Source organism: Bipolaris sorokiniana (genome assembly GCF_000338995.1).
Source record: "Bipolaris sorokiniana ND90Pr unplaced genomic scaffold COCSAscaffold_4, whole genome shotgun sequence".
NCBI classification, from domain to species: domain Eukaryota; kingdom Fungi; phylum Ascomycota; class Dothideomycetes; order Pleosporales; family Pleosporaceae; genus Bipolaris; species Bipolaris sorokiniana.
Genome location: NW_006911898.1, coordinates 1,515,290 through 1,538,087, shown reverse-complemented (window position 1 = coordinate 1,538,087; position 22,798 = coordinate 1,515,290). Strand labels below are relative to the sequence as shown.

The window sequence follows — 22,798 nt, the reverse complement described above, 5'->3', positions numbered from 1 at the left end:
CAGAAAAAAGTGTGACAAACAACACCGCATCAAACCCAGGCGATCTTTGCCTCCCCCTTATCCCCCTTCATTATTCCCACACCTCGAAGTCTAAACAAAGTTAAGCTGAACCATCACCCTAAACCCCCCCCCCCTAGCACACCCATGCCACCAGCCTTCCAACTCAAAGTATATACTAGATAGTTCGGTAAATCGTATCGCGTGGCACATCACATGGTTTAAACCATGGTTCATGCAAGACCGCCGCACATGCACGCACACACAACGACCCGTATTTTCTTAATTTGCTGCATACTTAAGTAACGTACATAGGCGCCCGAACCCATGACGGGAGGAGGGAAGGGAGGCTCGCTTATGCAAGGTACGGATTTAATTAGCGTTCCCGGGTTTCCCGTTTGATATTGGGCAGCCGTTTTTCTTTGGTGTGTGTTCGGTTGCTTTCTTTCCCTGTTTTAGGCCACCCGTCCGTCCGCTACTGCCCACGTGAAGGGAGAGGGAAGGGGGCCAATTTCTGGACTGGGCGCTGATGTCCGATTGTCCGTTTTCAAAGTGGGGGTATAAGGCGAAAAAGGATCAGATACACACATACGCCAAGCTAGGCAGACAGGGGAGGCTAGGATTTTTCTTTTGCATTTATCCGCCGTTGAGGCACAGTGCGATCGGCGAACGAGGGTTCAGTCTAGAAGGCGGAACAAATATCATTTGGTTGCGCTAATCAATGCATCGGGAGCTGTGAACCGTCTTTATGTAAATCATATCATGTTTTTATGTATCAGTATCTATGGAGAGGGGATGGATTGGTAAATACGCCGTGCAGCAGGTAAAAAGTATGCCTTGAAAAACGCCTTGTCAGCAAGTACCCATGGCTATGACGCCATTTACTACCTGATGAAGACCCCGTACACCGACCGATAGCTACACCTACTACAATTTCTAGATGGTCGAACAAATCATCATTTCACTCTTATATATAATTGTGAGACATTAGCTCTGCGCCTGCACCTGTGCATACTTAGTACTACGCACGAAAAGATACGTAGGTTTCCCTTTACTACTCAGATATATCACGTGGGCGGACAAGGTGGTAGGTGGTGCCAGAGGGGACGCCGAAGGCACTTACACCGATACCCCAAACGTCACGGCCCCTCAACCGGCGGAGCGGTCATCACAGGAAACTCGTGCTTCGGACAACACTCTCCACGAATAGGTGAGACTAGGCGGTGTTGCAACACTGTAAGTCCTGAGCCTCCCCCCGTCCGCATGCCCCATGGGAGGCTTTTAGATAGGACCTAAAACCTGAACATACATACCTATCCATACCCTAGACAAGGCAGCCTGGGCTTACACCCCTGATATAACATGATATCCGTGAATACAGTAACAGAAGATATAAGAACGATAAGGGCCTATACTTGGATACTATCTTGAGCATTACCTCATACTATGATGACTGTGAATCCAGCAACAGAAAAGCGATGAGAACCACAAGGATCCTGTAGAGGAAATTAGGTCAGATAGTTATTGTATTGAATTACCGTCCTATATAAGATAGAACAGCTGAAGTATACTTATACATGGTGAGCCAATAGACTAGGCTCACGCTCACCGCAGTATACCATCTCAGTCACTAAGACTGCTCCTTCTCATAGAGCTTCTTCTTCCGCGTCATAGTCGCCTTGAGCTCTGCCCAAGCCAGCGGATGAACCTTTTCACGATATGAGTACCACCTGTCCGCTGACTGCACCACCTCGTCTGCTTTAATCTGCTCAAGATAGCCCAAAAACCTGTGATCAGAGCACTGCAGCTGTCGGCGCCCAGCGAAGAACAGAGTGATTTTGCGGAGTTTCTTGGCATCCCGGAGAATACGCAAGCAGTTGAGTAGATACTCGTCGTTGAGATATCGACGCTCCTCGTTGGACGTGAGGTATGGCGTATCACGAGGGCAGGCGTCGTCGAATACCCACTTTATATCGCGGAGGTACTGCAGGTTCTCTGAGCCAATCATCTTCAGAAAATGCAAGACGTCTTGATAACCAATCTCTTTAGGGACAGTGTCCCAAAACGGAGAACGAGTTGCGTAGTGGCGATGGAAGGAGAAAGTGTTTTCTCCGTACAGAATCGAGCAGCCCTCGTTGTGGACTAGCTTACATGTCCGGAGGAACTGGGACGACCTTGCAAGGGTCCCAGTAGGGCCACTACCCTTAACTGGGGGGATCTTGAGCATCTGATCGGGGTCTTTCTGTGCAAAAAGACGGCGATAGATGTTATTGCGCAGTTCTGGGGGCAAGTCCGTAAATCCCTTGGGGCGCACCGAGATTGTTTTCATCGGCTCCGGAGAAGCTAGGCGGGTCTTTTTTGATTTAACAGGCCTCATCTCGTGCAAGTCATCTTGCTTGTCTATGAAGGTGCGGTCGAGCTTGACAAAGAGGGGACCATGAAAGCCTAGTGGGACGTTGAACTGCAACGTTATCGGCGGAGGCTTTCTCCTCGAGTCGCGGCGGACACCTTCCTCGATATCGGTCATTTCATCAAGCTCTTGGTTGTAGATGATAGGCTCAAGACGAGGGGATGGAAGGGAGGGGCCATGTTTGCGCTTCTTTCTTTTATTTGCTCGACCGCGAGGTTCCATGTCTTCATCCTCTTCATCCTCACTTTCTTCTGTCGTAGCAAGATCGGCATCGTCAGCTTCAAAGCTCACATAGCCGTCAGGTTTCTTGATTTTGCCTGCACTCCTGCGAATGGGACGGCCGGTCTGCTTGTTGTAGACTGTGGTGGCCTTTGATGGGCTGCCGAGCTCGGGGCTCCTGTCACGATCGCGGCTAGTCGCTGGCGAAGATGGATCTGGAGTCTTTGCTTTGTCAACCATGATGGGCAGCAATGGTGTGCCGGTTGAGGGTTGAGGTTGAGGCAGCGGTTGAAGTGAGTAGCGGGGTGAGTAGGCGCTCAACCATAAACAGTGGAGGGAGTCACACCGCCTGGGGAAGTGACGGTCACTCTGAACGCGTTCCTTCCAATATCACCTTGCTAGTGGCCTTGGCAAACTGTTTGCTAGTAGCTGAAGCGCTATGTCGTCGAGCACTTAGAGCCCGGTTTCGTATTGACTAATAATACTGCATTACGTCGCTCTATCTATGTCCTCCGGCAACACTCGATACAGCCCTCTTTACCGGTGCCGGCTGCTCAACGTCTTATTCAAGTTGAGTGCTGAAGCCATGACACACTGATTGCTGATCATTGCGGTTCTTTCAGATTAGCGTAGACGTCTAGACCAATTCGTCAGCGTATCCTAGGTATCAAGCGGGTGTGATAAGTTAAAGAGTAGGAAGAGGTACTTTGTAGTCTCGCCTAGAAAGAAGCTTTCCATGCAATTATTCGGCTTACTAGTGCGTACGTTCTGCAGACCTGCCTATCTACACTTGGTCCAGCAGCGCCTCTTGATGTCGCGAAGCGCCATGTCCGCTACGTGCAGATAGCAAGGGGCATAGAGCGCGTGACTGGAGGATGAAGGACGACAGTGGCATGCCAGGTAGCGCAAATCAAAATAGGTATGTTCGGATGATATTGGTAGCATGCATATAGTAGTCATTCGTGCGCGTGACGTTGCCATCGTTGCCGAGTTGAGAGATACTAGCGCTATGGTGGGCGACGGGCATTAGCCCTTTATTTTCATCACTGCCCGCCTTGGCCAGTATACAGAGGTGTAATGCGTATTCTGCCCAAGATGCAAATAGTTCCATATCAGCTTTTACATGTGATGTGCTGACCCTGCTTTGTTGAACCTCAAGGATAAGCTGGGATATGAGTTCGGAGTCTGATATGGAGGAATATGATCGGCCATGAGCAAGCCGAAGAGACTGACTTACGGAGTCCAGAAGATGAAATATATGTTGTCCTACAAGGAGTACCTAGAAGGGAAGAAAGCATAAAGCAACATTTCGAGTGAAGTTATGTACGTACTAGAATGAAGAAAGCTTTTAGAACAATAAAGATGACGACAAAGTGGGTATTGAACCTTTTAGATTTCTCTTTTACACAAAACAACGCTATTGTCTCATATCTCCTGTTTATATTCCTTGTTGAATGCCCTTCCAATAACCATTCTCCTAACCTCACTCGTTCCAGCTCCAATCTCGTAGAGCTTGGCGTCCCTCAGTATCCTTCCTACAGGCACCTCGTTCATGTATCCCATACCGCCCATTAGCTGAATGGCATCGGCTGCGACCTCACTCGCCCTCTCGGCGGCATACAGAATCGCGCCTGCGCAATCCTGCGTCTTGATATTCGGGCTAGCGTGCGACTCATCGACAGCGCGCGCGACGTTGTATGTGAAAGACTGCGACGCCCTGTACTTTGTGTACATGTCTGCCAGTTTGCCCTGAATGAGTTGGTTGTGCGCAATAGGTTGACCGAACTGCTTCCTCTGGTGTGTGTATGGCAGAACGTTGTCGAGCGAGGCTTGCATGAGACCCAAGGGACCAGCCGAAAGAACAAGTCGCTCGAGATCCAAACCCTCCATTAGTACACGGACACCACGATTGACCTCGCCTAGCACATTCTCCTTAGGGACGAAGACATCCTCGAAGACGAGCTCGCCTGTGTTGGAACCGCGCATGCCGAGCTTGTCAAGTTTGTTAGCTACGCTGAAACCCTTGGATGAGGTTTCGACAATGAAAGCTGTGATGCCTTTGCTAGCCCCATCGGGAATGGTTTTAGCATAAACGACAATGGTATGAGCATCAGGTCCCTGTATTCGTCAGCGTCAATCTCTTTACTCCTAGGAGAAAAAAGACATACGTTGGTAATCCACATCTTCGTGCCGTTGAGTAAATATCCACCATCCACCTCTTTTGCAGCCATCCTCATGCTCACAACATCACTTCCCGCACCATGTTCACTCATGGCTAAGGCTCCTATCTGCTCGCCGCTGATCAAACCAGGTAGGTATTTCTTTTTTTGCTCGGCGTTTCCGTTCAACATCAACTGGTTGACACAAAGCTGGCTATGGGCGGCATAGCTCAGCCCAATGCTTCCGCTCGCTCTTGAGAGCTCCTCCATGACGACACAGTGTGCTTGATATCCCATTGCTAGACCACCAAACTCCTCATCGGCTGTGATACCCAGGAAGCCTGCTTCACCAAACCTCTGCCACATATCGTTGGGAAAAGCATTTTGGCGGTCTGTTTGCGCTGCGACTTCCTCTGGGATCTCACGGCGGGCGAACTCGCGAACCGACTCGCGGAGCTCATCGAGGTCTGACTGTGTGGGTGGTGTGAAGTTCTGAGGATGCTTTGTGGATGCGTAGCGTTGCGCGGTGGTGATGAGGGTAGGACGAATGCGCGACTGGCGGATACTTCGCGTGAGGAGACGGTGAGCTAGAGACGCCATTGTTTGTCACTGTGTGCAAAAAGAACAAGGAGAAAAAAGTGTGTGAAGAGCGGCACAAGCGGCGAGAAAGTCGTGAGATGTTTGAACAATATCCTTTCGGTTTGCGACGGCTGATGAGCCGAGGCACCTTCCTAAAATGTGGAGGAGGTTACGTCTGGACTGGGGAAGAGACAGCAGCGTCATTCCGCGCCTTGGCTAAATACATACTACTATGCAAGAAGAAAAAAGAAAAACAACCTCGCGACACTTAAGTGTATAGACAGTCCTTCATCGCAGTTGTATACCGCCTTCAAAACTCATCCACACGCTTCATGGGCCTTCCATTGCACTCCCCCACATCTAATGCTACCAGGAATCTGCTCACGGCGTTGTAAGCCGCAATGGTGGCCGTCAACTCTACTACCATGGTGTCGCCCAGTGCCCGCTTGACCATTTCAGAAACCTCATCCTCAACCTGTACCCCAACCGTCATTTGATCGGTGTATACCATGACTGCATACTCTTCGCTGCTGAAGCCAACAGGCACCTCCCTCGCCACCATTCCATGCTTGGTCACAGGTAGGTCAAAGACGGCTTGCAACACCTGTTTCGAGACGCCAGCTTTGTGCGCGAGCGCGGCGTGGATATCCCATTCGTGCACTGCATGATTGTGTACTGCTACTCGGCTGATTGCAAGCTCCTTGAGTGTGTCCGGAAGACTGGTCTTGGTGCGGATGGCGCCGATGAACGAGTTCCAGCCGTCTGCCACGGCGGGGTTGTGGAGGAGCGCCAGATCAAGAGGAATGAGGGGGCGGGGCTTTCGTCGCTCGGCGATGCGCTCGTAGATCGGACGCGCCTCTTCATTTGGAGGCTCGCTGGGGGCATATGGGACACGCATTTTGGTTACGGCAGACGAAGTGAGGGCCCGTGAGTAGGTTATGGGTAAGCAGACACGGGATAGAGGGCGTGAAAAGTTGAAATGACGGAGGAGCATTGCCAGATGAAAGGGGGACTGGACTTGAATTTATAGCCAGCACACGTAAAGAGCGGAAATATGACGGAATTGCTTTCCGGTCCCCGGAGCTTTTTTTCGAATGGTCTTGAAAATGCTTTCGTTTTGATTTCATTCATGAGGGTGTTTCCCATCAATTCCGCTAAATACAACATTTACATAACAAACACTGCAAACGCTAGATTCTTACAGCCTGCTCTGCTCATCAAACACATTTGGTAGCCTGGGAATACCCTCAAGTCTAGTCGACTTCTTGCCAGAAGGTGCAAGTGTGACATTGTATGTCAGGTCGAGCTTGGCCTTGGGGTCCTTGCTAGGCTCAAAGTCGAGAAGCAAATCGTCCTTAACAGCAAAAACGGTGTCGTTGGTGACGTACGGGTCATCACGGGGGTATAGTTGAGTGATCAAAGGCTTGTAGTTGTCTGCTGAAACCATGAGATGGATGTGAGCGGGGCGGAAAGGGTGGCGGTCGAGGGTCTTGAACAGCTGGCCAGCAGCGCCTATTATGGTGGGTTAGTTAGGTTCACGTTTTGGTGTGGATTTATGTTTCAACATACCATCGGTAGGCAGAGAGTACGCTGTGGGCTTATAGCAGTAGTACCAGTACTCGCCGTTCTCGTTTGTGGTGAACTTTCCCCTCAGGTTGTTTGGCTCCTGGTTGTCAGGGTCCTGGAAGTCGTACTTTCCGTTGGCACTCGCTTGCCAGATATCGATGACGGCGTTGGGGATGCCCTTCTTGGTGTCTAGGTCAATGACCTTGCCGTGCATGAGAGTGGTCTGGCCATCAGGGTGGGGGCTTCGGACAATGGTATCGCCAAGTGGGCGGAATGGCGAGTGTGGCGACCAGAAAGGACCGAGAATCGTTGAGGAAGTAGGTGTCTCGCCAGACTCGTTGATGTGCATGTGAGCGATCTCATCGACCAGCCTACGATTATGTTAGCGGCATGGTCTAACTATCCTACCAACTGTAATTCTTACGATTCTACTCCGAGGACATCAGAGATACGGTGCGCCTCGTTCCTGGTGTTGGTGGTGGTTTTGCCAATGGAGTTGACAAATCGTACACCCTCAAACCACTCGTCGTTGGTCAACTCGACTTCACGAATAAAGTCATGGAGATGTCTGATCAGCTTGCCCATAACAAATCGTGTCCGATCTGGCACCGCAGGTCCCATTGCGTTGATGACAGCATCGGTGAAGTTAGGGTCGAAGCGATGCCCGCCCTTGTTTTCAAGGTTGGGCGCTTGTTGTGTGTTTGGGTCCATTTTGGTTGTGCCAGAAAATATGAATGTGCAAGGGAAGATATGTTATCAAGCACGTTTTAGAGAGTAGAGTGGTGTTGGATTGCTTCTGACGTCTGGGGCATGAGGGATCTTAATAAATAGCATCTTGGAGCTCCCGGATCCGCCAACCGAGTGAGCGCTGTTAGAAACCGCCGTGTGTCTAGCCGCACATCAGGCGATGAAGCCTTGTCAGATGTAGCTACGGCATACTGCACCGGCTCTGAGACGGGCTGGGAGCATGAGGGGCCACAGTGCCGGGTTGGCCCATGGGGTTCTTTGGCAGCTGGCCAATCACAGCGAAGCTATTCTGGAAGAAGTCTTTCCCGCCATTTATCCCTTATACTAAGCGGCGTCAGCGCCAGTGCCCCGCCCTCGGTACTGATCTCGGACATTTGGCTATGCGACACCATGCTCGACCTTGTGTGGGTAGTCGGAAGTGGAACAGTTGAAGACGTCGGGGGTTCCCAATTCCTTTGTACCCTCCATACTACCGACGCACAAACCGCTGCTGTGAAAAGAACAAGCTCGCAACATGGTCAAACACCACCTCATGATCGGCACGTGGACGCCGCCAGGTGTGATAATCACAGTCTCCTTCGACGATGAAACGTTGAAGTTGGAGTTGGTGAAGAAGACCGAAATCCCAGAGGATGAACCGATCAGCTGGATGGCCTTTGACGTATGCGCACAACCCACGAGCCTTGATACCACCGACAGTGACTAATCAACAGCAACACAGCATCAAAGGAAGAATATCTACGGCGCATCGATGAAGAAATGGAGTTCACATGAGGTGAAGAGCCCGGGCGAGATTGTGCATACTGGAAGCTTTCCAATTGGCGGACATCGTATGTAGCTTCTAGATATCCTCGCAATTATTTGCTGACAGGTATTATAGCCAAAGCAAACGATGCCGACACAAAAACACGCGCCATCTTCCTCCTTCCCGCGAAAAAGCCACCGTATGCCGTATACTGCAACCCGTTTTACGACTACGCTGGCTACGGCAACATCTTCTCAGTCAACTCCTCCGGACACATCAAAGAGAACATCCAGAATTTCGAATACTGCGAGAAAACCGCAATTCATGGCATGGTCTTCGACCCCTCAGAAACATACCTCTACAGCGCAGATATGTGGGCGAACCGTGTGTGGTGTCACAAGAAGATAGATGATGAAGGCAGGGTAGAAACAGTAGGCTTCACTGAAGCACCAGCTCCAAAGGACCATCCCAGATGGGTAGAGATGCATCCCTCGGGTAACTACCTATACGCTTTGATGGAAGGAGGAAACCGGCTGTGTGAGTATGTGATTGATCCAAAGACCAAGCTACCAATCTACACTCACAAGGTGTATCCCTTGATACCTCCTGGTAAGCGCTATACTCACCGCCTAGTAGATTCACCGCTAAAGTAGACATCTTAGGTATCCCCAACGCAGACACAATGTACCGGTCAGACGTCTGTTTCCTGAACAAATCCGGCAATTACCTCTTCGCTACATCCCGGTCCAACTCGTTTGATCTCACCGGTTACATTGCTGCTTTCAAAGTCGCCCCATCAGGCGCTATCGAACGACAGATTTGTCTTAATCCTACACCAACTTCTGGTGGGCATTCTAATGCAGTCTCTCCATGCCCTTGGTCGGATGAGTGGCTCGCACTTACCGACGACGAGAAGGGTGGAATTGAGATTTACAGATGGCATGATGAGTTCCTTGCAAGGGTTGCAAGGTTGGAGATTGGAGAAAAAGGGTTTGGTATGAATGCCATATGGTACGACTAGTTTGTATAGGACGAAACATGAATTCTATAGCAATCCATAGATTTGGTACAACATCGAATCTCACTATGCACCATGGAATGAGTTACTCTTGATTTTTCCCATCCTTCAAGGAAATGTCTTGGGGCCTTGAAGGATGAGGGGGATAAGCTTCCAGCTGACGTGTGATTCGCGTGGCCAAGCAGAGAAAAGATGCATGCCGAGTGTGCTTTCTCCGCTGCGGCCGAGTTGTTCCCGGAGACCTGGTGAGAAGTCTTGCGGATTTATGTTCAGCCACGGAGGAATGAGGGGCAGCGCTGGAAGTGTTTTGCCCCCAGTCTAGCGGCAACCGGCAAATGACATCGGGGAAGCTCGTCTCCCCCTCCAACTTCGTCATGGTCCGCACCACGGCATTGTAGTTTGGATTAGGTTAACGTTCGCTGAATTCAATACCAAACTTGTAATATCCTTCTTAGAATCTGTCCTCTATTTCTGCTTGTATTCAAAACACGTTCAGCGACAAAAGAACATTACAGACTTACTACAGTTACCCCACACTAGCAAGACAGAATGGCGTCCAAGTCAACACCAGGCATTTTGTACGTGACTATGCAGCCCAAAGAGGGCCTGCCAGAAGCACAATTCCACGATTGGTAAGTTGACCCTTTAGATAGTCGAATTTTGACTTCGTCAAGGTCCCATCTAACCTTTAATCCCCCAAGGTACCAAAACGAACATGGTCCCAACCGGCTCCGCCTGCCATTCTGCAACAATGGCTTTCGCTACCGTGCAACCGATCTTGAGAGTTCTCCAGGCTCAAAAGACAAGCCTGAGTGGATGGCTATTTACGACTTTGACGAGCTCGAATGGTTGACAAGGGAACCGTATCTGAAACTTCGTAGTGCGCCGGCGCAGTCGCAACGAGAGAGAGATACTATGAAGCAGATTTTCGTGGATAGAAGATCCTATGACCTGCTTAAGGAGTGGAAGGGCAACGACTTCAAGGACCTACAGAAAGTGGAGAATGAAGGCGAAAAGAACGTCATGATTGCTGTGAGCTTCGTGCTGCAGGATGGTGCAGGTAAAGAGGAGGAGCTAAAGAAGTGGTACGAGGAAGAGCATGTACCGCTTCTGCAAAAGGTTCCCGGGTGGAGACGTACAAGGAGATTTGTCACTTCATATCTAGATCTTGAAAGCGGACACAAGACGGAGAAGGAGTATCTCGCGCTGCACGAGTATGCGCCGCAGAACGGACTTGGAGGACCGGAGTTCAAGGCGGCTATCACGACAGAGTGGTGCGACAAGATATACAAGGACGTGGTCAAGGACCGCAAGAGGAGGGTATATGAGCTATACTACACGTTTGGCGCTGCACAGCGTGATCTGCAGAGTCTCGCAAGCAAAGACACATTTGCTGTAGAGACAACAGAGGGCAAAGTGAAGACGTACCCAGCGCATACCACGCCTGAGCAACGACCAGCGATAGAAAGCTTCGTCACAACAAAAGACGGCGTCGAACTCCCCTATCGACTCGAAGGTTCCAGCGACCCCAACGCACCACTACTCGTCCTCGCAAACAGTATCTTAGTCGACTACGGCATCTGGGACGAATTCGTCACCGAGTTCCTCAACCTCACAAACAACAAGTACCGCATCCTGCGCTACAACACCCGCGGACGCAACACCCTACCCACAGATTCCATATCCCCGATTACCGTACACACCCTCGCAGAGGACGTAATCACGCTTCTCGACGCCCTCCGCGCAAAAACAGCCTCCATCGTCGGCGTCTCGCTCGGCGGCGCAACGGCACTCAACGCCGGCCTCTCCTACCCAGACCGCATCTCCGCATTCATCGGCTGCGACACCAACGCCTTCGCGCCCGCCAGCAACGCCAAAGCGTGGAACGAGCGCGTTCAAGTCGCGGAAAAGGAGGGGCTCAAGACGGCATCTGGCGAGCCCATTGTAGGCGAGGAGCTCGCAGAGGTAACGGTGCGCAGGTGGTTCGTCAAGGAATCCTACGACGATGCAGAGTTGGCGAAGAAGACCCAGCGGGTCAAGGATATGGTCAAGACGAATTCGCTACCCGGGTTCCGTGACTCGGTCAAGGCGCTGCATGAGTACGATATTAGGGAGAAGATGGCGGGGTATCAGGGTAAAGGCGCGTTCTTGGTGGGTGCGGGTGATGGTGTGTTGCCCAAGACTATGAAGGAGAATATGGCGGAGAAGCTGGGGAAGGGCGTGGAGCTCAAGGTTATAGATGGTGCTGGACACTTGCCCATGGTGGAGAGGCCGAGCGAGGTTGCGCAGTTTGTGGCTAGTTTTCTAGAGAGTTGAGGAGATGCGGATAGATATATGTGTGGAAGGTGTTTCCAAGAATACGATTTGCCTCGAGGCAGTTCGAGTATATTGTAAAAAAGAGTATTTATATCCTGGTATTTCCTTGTGTCTTGACCTTTAAGGAAAGTCGTCTACACAACTGATTTTCCCGCTCATGGACCATCATGCAGTCATCAATCTCATAGTGCTTTGTTTTCTCTCCAATAGCATTACTTGAGCGACGAATCTTTTCCTAATCCCCCTATTCAAATCCTATTCTACACCTCTTACCTATCCTCTCTACCATCCGTCCAGCTAGTGCAATTTACGCACCGCTTAGCCTTCTCACTAATATATTTCTTACAAAACTTGCACTTGACCTGCCTCTTGACAATGTTGTCGCCGCTGCCCCTGCTATAAGCTAGCGCAATGACCCAAAGCGCCAGCGCAACAATAATAAACCTTACAATCTTGTCGAAGAAATTGCCGTATGCAAGCACCACAGCACCGTCATCAATTGCCTGCTTCGGCGTATTGTAGCCGTTTGAGATGGAGGTATTATAGTTTGGGCCGTGCTGCAGAACGGCAAACTTGGCGTCGAGGTTACGGGAGAGAAAGGGTAGTAGTGAGATTATAGGCAGGATGATGTCGGACACGAGAGCATTTGCGCAGGCGGTGAAGGAGGCTGCAAGACTGCGAGGGTTTGGTGGCCAGATGTTAGTTTACAGGTTACACACACTCTGGGGGAGGTGCAAGCGATCGGGCCATTGAGCGGGAAGGAATTTTATCTAATCCTTGCAATAAAAAAAAGGGTATCACTGTACATTAAGCCGACGGCTACTTCGAGCACGTTGTCGCGAAGCGCAAAGTTGCTGAAGCTATCCCAGGCGTTGAATGTGTGGCGCTTGATGCCTTGCTCGGCATCGCGCAGGGTTTGTTCTGTGTTGTCGTCTAAGCGTGGCATGATGGCGTTAGGAACAATGGTGGTGACGTTTGGAGGGAGGTTGGTGCATGGGTATACTACGAAGAAAGGGAGAGAAAGCTGGGGTTACTTTGGGTAGCGACGTCATGGAAACCAGGAAAAAGCTCCGACCAATCACGATATTATCCGCTCTGCTGGGACACGACAACCCATACCACTGACAACGCACACGCATCCTTACATGCGCACGCATGCTGATTCCACCTAGCACCATTGTTGCAAATCCAAAAAGCAAATGCGATTGCGTGCTTGATCTTCGTTTCGTCATGGAAAATGTTAGTTAAATGTAGAGTACTTATGAATAGCAAGTCCCTTCTTAACCCGCACTAGCTGAATCATCGCAGCTTTGCCTAATGCATCTCGAAGACCACTTTTTTTCCACATGGATGTAGATCTCTCCCCTCGGGCGTATCGCTAGCAAGGCCCACGCCCGAGGGGTAAAGTGTCCTAAACTTTTTTTTTTCCCTGCGTTTCGCCATAGGGTAGGCGGTTGCAGCGCTACGCATGTCATCGCGACCATCTGCGCGCAATCGCATCCTTTGTTCGTAGACCAGGATACACCCTCATGCACACATAGATTCTATCATCTTCTCTCGCTGCGCACCTGAGCCACGTACCGGGCGTGCATGTTAGTTTGTCTTGCTGCATGCAGCCACTTTTGAACATGTAATTGAATGTGGTCGTAGTCCACCCCCACAATTCGGCCCTTTTTTCCAACAACCCTCATTTGTCAAAAAAAAATCATACAGGACGCGCACTGCTGTGTGAGGCGTACTGGTACGTACATGCGGCGTAGTACATACATGAATTCCGCCATCGGCGTAGACTACCCCGCCACTACGCCAGCCTCGTCTCTGCTTAGAGAGAATAGTTAGCTTAGCCGACGCCGGCCTGCCCATTATGGCCGTGTGATCACGCATTGCCCTTCCTGGACGGACTAAGATCGCCCGTCTCAGAAGAAGGGATGAGAGGGGGGGGGAGAGAGAGAGAGAGAGAGATAGTACTGAGAAAGAAAACGCAGGGTCTCGGATGCATGGACATGACAAGTGGTCAGCTCAAAGTCAGGTCAAGAGACACACAGTCAGGGTAGATCTCATATCTGCTCGCCTAGCGCTGGGTGCGATACTCCATCTCCGAATTTTCCGCGTCGGCAGTCGATGATTGGGTCGTCGTGGATAGCAGTATGCCGGCAGCTATCATTGCGCAGCGGCAGAATGGAGTCGTAAGTAGGTGCGCGGCCGGCGGACAGGTCGGAGCATCTGTGGAGCATCACGATGGGTGCTTTGTGGGTGTGCACGGTGCTGGGTGCCGCTGGTCTGGCAAGACAGTGGAGGTTTGGGATAAGGGCGGTAAGCGCGCGACGAAGGGGATTTTTGTGGTGGATGGAGGGGTAAAAGGGTATCGGGGGCTGCGCCGTGAGGTCACGGCGCCTTGTACTTGCTTAGCGTGCAGCACTAGTGGGGGTTGGTGTGGTGGGGGGATCCTTGATCACAAATGTGTAGCCATCAGGAGATTGAATTTCACCCCCAAGTGGTGTCAGACGTTCACTGGGTGACGTGCCCCCGTGGTGTGCACCGAAATTGCACGAAAATGCTTGAAAGAGGGGAAGCCTGTCGACTGCAATACAGAGTATGCTTGAGATACCATGTTGATTTTTTGCTTCTCTCTATCTGCTCATTAGATCCGATGCTGCTTCTGTTGCGCAATCTGGAAAAGAATAGGTGTAAATGCTGACAAGTAAACGCCTCCCAATGCAACTTCCCCTGACAAAACAGTCCCGTGGTATACCAAAAACGCCTTCTTATGCTGTGCGCGTGTGCGCTGAGAAACAAAAAGCTACCAACACCGTGCAATGCTAGATAATCAAAAACAAAATAACCCCCTGCTGCTCCCCAATGCTGATGCTGTAAATGTCATGTATGCAGACTGCCTCTTGTTACTCAGTCTTGATGCAGGTACCTGCCATGCCTTCCCCTTGTTCACCTCGACATGTCTGTCACTGAGTCTGCCCTTGCTCTTGACTTTGACCTTGTCGATGACCTCCGGCGTTCGGCACCATCTTTTGCTTTTCTGGTTTTTGGGCGACGGAGCACAGGGCCCTCGTCCTCTTCTGACTCGTCTACAGTGAAGAGATCCGGGCTGGGTTCTCGCCAAGAATGGCGATGGCCGGATAGTGTACGTGAGTAGCGGCGACGATTCTGTTGCTTGCGAGTAGCAAGGTCCTGGGCACGGCCTCGACTTGGCTCAGCAATGCTGTTCCTTGATGGGCTAAGCTGAGACACCACATGGGGTGTATCGTTTAAGCGTTCGTCATCAAGCCCCATGAAGGACTCTTCGTCCTCCTCGTAGATGGTTGGCACGTGATAGACGTTGTGGAGTGGGGCGTGGTTCTGCTTGACATAGCGAGCCCACCTGCCAGCGACGTTGGACCTGAACTTGGTAGTCTTTGCGGTGCATGGCCCCTCGTCGGCATCGATGCCGGCGCTCAGAGACAGCTCGTAGGGATCCTCAGCGTCGGTGATGGGGGTGATGAAGTGGGCAAAGGGGTCCTCGTCGATGTCAGGCAGATGGCTGGAGTCGTCGTCGTCGGACGTCTCGACCCATGGAGGGAAGGAGTAGGCGCGAGGGTTGGAGCGGAGATAGGAAGGCATGGCTGATAGGGTGTCCTTGATGGATCGGAACAGGCAAGCGAAGCGGAGTGGTAGTGGGGGCTTTGAACTTTTTTCAACCTTGACTAAGGCGACGTGACAGAGAATCTTGTCCTCCCGGCTCTGTGCCGGTGGTGGTCAAAGGAACAGCGTAAGAGCACTCGTTGCAGAGGGCTCGCAGCTGGGGGCGCAAGCAGGTGTTTTTGTAGTCGGAGCAGCTGGAAGGGGCACACGCAAGGGGTGTATGCGTGACTTGGGCGCACGTCTCGGAAGAGTCACAGGAAGGCGGAGTCGCAGTGCAGCCTGGGGGGACAATGGGGATGGAGATGGTGCCTGGGGGGAAGGGGGAAGGGGGAAGGACACAAAGGCAGAGAAGTGGTGATTAGTATGGGCCCGTGGTGTTTCCTCCGCAAGAGTGCCGGATGGGTGAATGGCGTCCTGTCGAGGATAGGCCGAGTACTTATGTTTGACAGGCCGCGATGTGGTGCCGCAAGAGGAGCCCTGCAGGTGCAGTGCATATGGCTGCGGGCTGCATTAGCGTGGGAGAGGGAGAGAAGCTTGGTGCAGCGTGGACAGAAAAGGCAAGGATTCCAAGGCCATGGGGAATGGGTGACGGGCAGAGTGATGGCTGACGGGCCACATGAGATGGTTGGTGGCACACCATCGCGGTGAGGGATGACCTGCAGCCTGCACGCGTGCATTGGCCACTGGATGTTGCGGACGACACGGCCGTTAATGCAGGATTGTCGATCGCGATGCCGACGGCGACCCGCCAGAGGCCGAGCTAGGACTGGAGACTGCCCAGCGCGATCGTACTGCAACTGTGTAGTGTATTGTAGTGTATGTACTCGTCGCAGCGGGTGGCGAGCAGACGAATGCGAAGAATCGTCTACAACACACGGCACAGTACATGGTGGAGCAAAAGCACCACCACCACTACCAGCGGGGCACACCCACGATGCCATCCAACACCATTCCATTCTCACTCAGCCTCACTCGACCTTGCCTGCTTCGCCTCTGCCACACGTCCTCTCTCACACACCCTCTCTGCCCTCGCCGACTGATTCCATCTTCCACTACGCGTCCCCCCCTCCCCTCCCTCACGAGCATGACGAGGCTGGCTGCGTGAACCTTCGTTCGGTGCCTGCAGCCGACACCACCACCATCACGCCGCCAGTCACGGCGCGGTTTAGCAATACCTGCTCCCTCCACTGTGCGTCTGGTTTCAGCCAAGTGCCTCCTCCAGCTGATGCGGCTCCAATACACCATGTCCTGCACTTGACCTCTTCCTGCCATGACGTTCGCCACACGCTTCGGACACCAAAGTAGTCGTTTGCTAATACACGACCATATGATAATGACACGCTGGGATATCGCGGCTCTCCAGCCCTGGCTCCACTCCCAGTCCGCCAATCTCGATACTCGTTTCGCTGCTATATTCCTGCATTTTCTAACCCACCCGGCCTCGTGCCGGCCTTACTTTTCTTAGTTCCCCTCAGACCTGATACCCATCTGCCCGCATGCAGCGCCATGGGGCCGCCGGGCACCTCACAAGTGCGCAACACTGCTCAAAACTACGTCATTGCCAAAACTGCAACTCTTACACCATCCGACCATCGCCGTGTTGCCATGAACTTTTTTTAATGCTGAGCCGTGCATCGTCGTTAAGCGCGCCAGGCTGACCTGTGGCTCAATACTTGACTCCGCAGTCCATCTCACCCATTCCTGCGTCACCTGGACCCTGTTACCGCCTGACGGCGCACCATGGCCTATTCCAGCAACTGTGAACTTTAAGCTTTCCCACTCGCTTAGATGAACAAAGGCGGCCTGAAGATCTCACTGTCAGCTCTGGCGAGCACCTCCGCCCGCACCTCAGCGGCCTGTCCGGCTCTCATGGCGCTGCAAAATGGACGAATCCTAGTCGTGAGCGCCTCGGTAGACAGAATTGCTAGGGCACTATCCTCTTTCTAACCAAATGGCACGCGCAACAATCACAGCTACGCTTGCATTTGGGATAGTTCAGCTCCTACTTTGATTACTGCGACGAGATTGGATCCATGTAAAAATAAAAGCAAACACTTTGCACAAGACATGGGAAGCCGGCAACGCCGATCGGGAAATAGCCATCTTAGTCGCTTCTAAATTAGCATGCTCGTGGTTTACACACACATCTCTGCTATACTCTAATCACCTCCAGACTTTAACCTTGCTGCCGCCATCATTGTCGCATGGCTCACTACCTTTCAAGAGTCGAATGTTACTGCTTCGGGTAGACTATACCTTTACAAAGCGTGACACTTTGCTTTTGCGCGCTAGTGCTCTAGTCTACCTAAATCGACCGATGGACTTTTTTACACGGACAAAACAACTAGTACCTACCGCCAGGCACAATGCAGCAGTAGTTCCCGAAATTGCGAAAACTAATCGCCCTCCTGTCCTTCAACGTCGCTGCGAAGAGCGCATCTCGGGATAACTTTCACCGCCCTACACCGCCCTTTGGGCGTTAATTCACGATAGGATCGACGCCCCGCGTTCGGGAGCTAGTCGTCGCTAGCCTACAATGAAGAGCAGGGCCTCCCAAACCTCAGCATTGCCACTCCGCGACAACAACACCATGGCAGTGGGGCTACATGTTTGTAATACCCATTTTCAAGTTCCTTGGAATGACTCGGGCTAGTCTCCGCTTTCCTGGCGTATAATTCGGCTCTTCTATGTCATCTTGCCCTGCGTTTCGTCGGAATACGAATCGCCATTGGTCGCATGTTTCATACGAGGCGCTCACCGCCGTAGTGGAATCATCGCCAAAACGTCGGCAGTCAATGCCAGATTCAACTTGCATGCCGATACACCCAGTCAATCTCTTGCCTCTCCTGCATCTCCTGCATCCTCTGGCACATTTTCCCAACGACTATGCAGGAGGCAGCTCTGTGGGGTAGGATGCGTGTTACATTCTCCCAAGTCCCTGCCCGTCGGCATTGTAGCATCTGCACAAGGACAAAAGTAGTCGCAAGGCGAACTTTGCATGACCTCCCCACATTTGTCCGCGGATGCGCGCGCGTACTGTGTAGAGTACCAACTTACTGCCCAACACTTTGACCAACGCCCTCTCAGGGCCTGATGAGGCTCTCACCGACTACGTCACTCTACCCATTGCTTGAGTCCTGCGCTACGGTTGGCGCAAGCAAGCGCACGCTCAGGCACCCCATTGCCAGCCCATCTTGACCCGTCCTGGTGGTTGGAGGGGTTTTTTTTCTCAGTGAACAACAAAAGCCATCACGCGGTTGGCAAAAGAACAAGTGCCCGAACACCGCGATCGTCAGGTTCAACAAAAAAAAAACCAGGTAACAAATAGCTTAATAGCATCGTTGCGATCGAGAGGGACCTCGTGCTTGCGCGTATTGTGTCGCAGAAATTTCTTCTTCTTTTGTAGAAATTCAGCCAACGAGGGACAGGAGCGACAGGAGCATCAAGAGCGAAACCGGCCAAATCGAAGATCTTGTCGCATACAAAAAAGAAAACAGTGCTCATGGTTGATTAAACCCCGCATGGCGCAATGAGATGTATGCATTGAAAAAGTATTAGCGAGGCGAACGAGTGAAAAAGTGGTGGGGAGCCGTGTTGGTTGAGCGAACATCACCACCTACTTTGATCCTGGTGCATACAACATCATAGTCCTAGTCTGTCTCTCAACAAAAAAGTTGTAGTGTAGTGTAGTGTATACGAAGGCAGCAGCTGTGAGAGACAAAGTGAGTACGCGCGTACGGGCCACGTTCTGATGAACGTCTCGTCTCAGATATCATTCTTTTTTTTTCTCGCAAACATCAAAACGCTTGATTATGTACGACTATGCAAAGTAACAAGATGATAATAGCTCCATCTCAGCCATTGACGCCAATGTCGTGTCCACACACACATATCACACCTACATACACAACCCTCCCTCGCTCCCCTCCTTCCTTCACTTTAGAACAAGGTTGATCGAAAAACAAAACGCCGGGAACCATGAGGGGGGGTATTAAGTCATGAGCAAGCAACACAAGGCTACTACTACGAAGGGATGCCAATCTCATAGCCCAGCATGACCTCTGTCGACGCACCCTCCCAACCCCTGTTGCCGCCCGTAGAAATCATAAAGTTGCAAATGGGGTCGAGATAGAGCTGGGAAATGAGGCCTGTGCGATGGCCGGGCACGATGAAAAAGGGAGTCGCAGCTGCACCAGTCTTGGTACCAGAGTCTTCGTGCGTGAGGTCATAGAGACGGAGAATGTCGTATGAGGCGCTGGTTGAGCATTTCTGTTAGCACACATGACTTTTTTGAGGGGGGCAGAAAGAGGTGTACATGTGACACGACGCGATACGGAGGGAGGGTGGGGAGGGGCTGGGTTTCTCTCTCTTTCTCTCTCTATATTAACTTACCACACGAGATGCTTCCCATTAGGCATAGCCCGAACAGCGCTGACAGGGCCACTGACGCTAGGAAACCTGAATGTCCGCCTTGGCTCTCGCAGACTCTTGTGGAGGCTGTATTCGTCCACAGTACTGTTTCTCCTGCATGCGTAGATGAAGTTGCCGTCGGGCGACCAGCAGGCATTCATGCACCACGGGGGTGTATTGCGCGGTGGCGTGATACGTGCGACGGGATTCGGCTGCCGCCTGTCCCAGATGCGCAGTGTGCCGTCCATGGATGCATCTACAAAGGTTGTCTCGGATGATGCCGGCTGCACAGTCTGGTTTGCTGATGTGTTAATGGGTTGCTCAATGTCCTCTGCGTGAGGTAGTCCGTTGGCTGCACCATTTGACTGTGAATCGGCTGTGCCATTTGCGTCTGGCATTGCCTCAGTCACTGTGGTAGGCTCTTTCACATCTTCACCTGTAGGCTCCTGGGGTTCTTGGACAGGGCCGCCCATGTCCACCAAGTCTAAATCGGCATTAGCATCTTCATCTGCCTGCTGTATGCCGTTTGCTATTGCTCTTGAAAACTCGTCGTCATCGTCCCCGAATGAAGGCAGAGTTGCTGATAGGTTGTTCTCTTGGCCACCGTCGCCGAATAGAGAGTCCTGATCCTTGTCTCCGAACAGCGAGTCATCTGGGGAGCCCTGAGCATCCTCGGTACCTTCCTCTTTGGGTATTATGGGCTTCGTGTCGATGCCATTGGGGATGCTTCCGTTTGCTCTGGGGCGGGCGGCATTATTTGAGGAAAAGGTACCATTGGCTAGAGGAAGGGTTTCAGTGTCTTGGGGTATGGGCAGTGTAGACATTGGCCGCTGCTCAATGGCGGATATTTGACCGCCACTCGTTTCGAATCTCCTCTTGACCTGACCAGTATTTAAATCCCAGTCATTAATGGTCTTGTCCCAGCTGCCACTAAGCACAGACGTCTCATCCTGCGATAATGTCAAGACCGACACTGCCGATGTATGGTTCTTCAGTGTATGAATGCGGGTTCCTTCTTGATGTCGCACCGATTGTAGGTTGATACCCCCCGAGTCCAGACCTGAGAGCAGCCAGAGAGCCTGGTGGTGGACTGCGAGCGAGTAGACTGGCGACAGACTCTCCGCGCCGGCTGCACTGTCTTCGTTTTCCCAGTAAGATAGCAGGACACCTGCTTTGGTGACAGAGTCCACAAATGGATGCCGCTGCGCTACGGTGAGAGCAAGCTTCCCGTTGGCGGTGTCTACCCAGTTGAATTTCCTGATATAACCGTCTGACCCTCCGGTGAAGACCCATCGCATGTCGGGTGTTGCAGTAATAGCGTTGATCGAGGTACTGTGTGGCGCGGCAATAGTAGGGATGATGTCGTACATGGGTGTGTTCAAGGCTTCCTGTCGCACGCTGGGGCGGAAGGGCAGATTGCCCAGAACACCTGTTGCTGCTGCGGCATGTGGACTCGGCGATGTGAATGTCACTGCTGGATTGCCGTCTCCTCTGCCAGGTGTTCCGCCATTTTGAATGCTGCCGCGCGGATGTTGCGAAGGACTGTCTGGCTCGTCTTGATCTTGATCTTGATCCTGGTCCTGGTCTTGGTCTTCGTCGTCATTGTCATTATCTCCTTCGGCGTCGTCATCGTCGCCGTCGCCATCGCCGTCGTCTGCATCATCTGCATCATCTTCCTCATCTACATCCATGACATCGCCGTCGTCCTGCTCATCCTCGTCCTCGGCGGAGCCTGCGCGCGCGGTCAGCTAAACAGCTCTGCCCAGTGCTTGGTGGTGTACTTGCTGGCGCCATTCTCATAGTCATCCTCGTCGTTCATTCTGCATCCATGAGCATACCCTTTGCTTACTCTTAATCAACCTGGACACCGTGTGGTGGTCGCACTTGTAATGCGCCTGACGTTCGCGTTGAGGAACATGGATGAGGCTCCGCGCGTCATGTAGCCGGCCCGCGCATGCGCCACACCATTCCGCATCTGACCCAGGGCAGCCACACTTGATTTCAAGACTGCGTGATCGGCTTATGTGAATTTTTATCCAATAAATGTGTGAACAATACTCTCATCGTACGTGATGCTGTGCGTATAAATATGATTTTTTGAAGTAGTAGCAGTGAATCAGTGAACTGTTGAAGATGCAGTTAGACTTTAGACTGATCGATGCGGCAATTGTTACAAGTAACAAGAAAGACTCTCTCCTTGACAAATGACGAGATGGCTGAAGGCCTAAGGACGTCCACGTCAGAAGGTAATGATCAACGCGGGGCGTCGATCACGTGACTTGGCATCCCGCCAAGGCATGGCCTCCGGGAGGCCACCGCATAAAGGGAAGCCAACGTCCTCCCAAACCTCCCGCCAAGATGGGATGTCGGGAGGACAGGACAAGAAGCAATGAGGATATAAGGATGGATGGATTTCATTATTTACTCTCGTTGTGGTCAACTCAAATTGTACTTTCTTACTAGTATCTTTACTTAACAAGATTGTCACAAGTTAGTCTATCAAATAGATTAGTCTTGTCAAACCCTCCTTAAGCACGCCAACTCCACTGCATCGCCAGACAAGCCTCACGGAACACTAACGTAATACTCACCTGCCTTAGTGCGGACCAGGATAGAGAAGTATAGACCCTTACCCCGTGTAACAGCAATCTGAGATGAATTCAACCTATCACTTGTTTCACGCCACACACTGGAATTGTAACGGTTCGAGTACACACTGAACTAACATCCGAAAGGGATCCGAACATGGGCACGCACTAGCCGAGGGCAGATCTGCTGATATAAAACCCCACCTTCTCCATACCGTAGCTCGATAGATTTTTGATATCCTTTCGTACAAGGCCTATAGGTGTCTATTCGAATTAAGGCTCGTTTGATGTCCCACGCACTCCCATATGCCTCTGAGTGACACTACCGCCGATACTGATCCGAGTAGTCTTGCCTGCGCCGTTACATTATATCAAAAATCTCCACCACCGCCGGTGACGGCATTCAAA

At 51.7% G+C, this 22,798-nt stretch overlaps 7 protein-coding genes across 7 annotated transcripts; 2 read left to right on the top strand and 5 right to left on the bottom strand.

The window, feature by feature from the left end:
• Nucleotides 1-1,509: 1,509 nt before the first annotated feature.
• On the bottom strand, nucleotides 1,510-2,866 carry COCSADRAFT_353947 (uncharacterized protein; the record flags this gene model as incomplete). The annotated part of the gene is made up of 1 exon (XM_007699865.1): nucleotides 1,510-2,866. The coding sequence occupies one exon, from the start codon at nucleotides 2,864-2,866 to the stop codon at nucleotides 1,628-1,630; it is 1,239 nt and encodes a 412-aa protein (XP_007698055.1). The 3' UTR covers nucleotides 1,510-1,627.
• A 1,000-nt stretch (nucleotides 2,867-3,866) lies between these two features.
• On the bottom strand, nucleotides 3,867-7,818 carry COCSADRAFT_198016 (uncharacterized protein). Its single transcript, XM_007699864.1, has 6 exons — nucleotides 7,355-7,818; nucleotides 6,934-7,301; nucleotides 6,610-6,876; nucleotides 5,750-6,381; nucleotides 4,795-5,340; nucleotides 3,867-4,744 (listed from the first exon to the last, which is right to left on the bottom strand). Exons 1-6 carry the CDS (start codon nucleotides 7,639-7,641, stop codon nucleotides 4,052-4,054), a joined length of 2,793 nt encoding a protein of 930 aa, XP_007698054.1. The 5' UTR covers nucleotides 7,642-7,818; the 3' UTR covers nucleotides 3,867-4,051.
• A 254-nt stretch (nucleotides 7,819-8,072) lies between these two features.
• COCSADRAFT_35109 (uncharacterized protein) lies at nucleotides 8,073-9,520 on the top strand. The gene is made up of 4 exons (XM_007699387.1): nucleotides 8,073-8,338; nucleotides 8,399-8,507; nucleotides 8,558-9,031; nucleotides 9,085-9,520. The coding sequence occupies exons 1-4, from the start codon at nucleotides 8,192-8,194 to the stop codon at nucleotides 9,441-9,443; spliced, it is 1,089 nt and encodes a 362-aa protein (XP_007697577.1). The 5' UTR covers nucleotides 8,073-8,191; the 3' UTR covers nucleotides 9,444-9,520.
• Nucleotides 9,521-9,989: 469 nt separating this feature from the next.
• COCSADRAFT_84416 (uncharacterized protein) lies at nucleotides 9,990-11,756 on the top strand (the record flags this gene model as incomplete). Its single annotated transcript, XM_007699863.1, has 2 exons — nucleotides 9,990-10,072; nucleotides 10,142-11,756. 2 exons carry the CDS (start codon nucleotides 9,990-9,992, stop codon nucleotides 11,754-11,756), a joined length of 1,698 nt encoding a protein of 565 aa, XP_007698053.1.
• A 93-nt stretch (nucleotides 11,757-11,849) lies between these two features.
• Nucleotides 11,850-12,752, bottom strand: COCSADRAFT_35106 (uncharacterized protein). Its single transcript, XM_007699386.1, has 2 exons — nucleotides 12,563-12,752; nucleotides 11,850-12,431 (listed from the first exon to the last, which is right to left on the bottom strand). The coding sequence occupies exons 1-2, from the start codon at nucleotides 12,700-12,702 to the stop codon at nucleotides 12,026-12,028; spliced, it is 546 nt and encodes a 181-aa protein (XP_007697576.1). The 5' UTR covers nucleotides 12,703-12,752; the 3' UTR covers nucleotides 11,850-12,025.
• Nucleotides 12,753-14,332: 1,580 nt separating this feature from the next.
• On the bottom strand, nucleotides 14,333-15,826 carry COCSADRAFT_35105 (uncharacterized protein). The gene has a single exon (XM_007699385.1). It carries the CDS (start codon nucleotides 15,369-15,371, stop codon nucleotides 14,700-14,702), a length of 672 nt encoding a protein of 223 aa, XP_007697575.1. The 5' UTR covers nucleotides 15,372-15,826; the 3' UTR covers nucleotides 14,333-14,699.
• A 3,294-nt stretch (nucleotides 15,827-19,120) lies between these two features.
• On the bottom strand, nucleotides 19,121-21,860 carry COCSADRAFT_179841 (uncharacterized protein). The gene is made up of 3 exons (XM_007699862.1): nucleotides 21,588-21,860; nucleotides 19,785-21,534; nucleotides 19,121-19,647 (listed from the first exon to the last, which is right to left on the bottom strand). Exons 1-3 carry the CDS (start codon nucleotides 21,619-21,621, stop codon nucleotides 19,416-19,418), a joined length of 2,016 nt encoding a protein of 671 aa, XP_007698052.1. The 5' UTR covers nucleotides 21,622-21,860; the 3' UTR covers nucleotides 19,121-19,415.
• Between the last annotated feature and the right edge of the window lie 938 nt (nucleotides 21,861-22,798).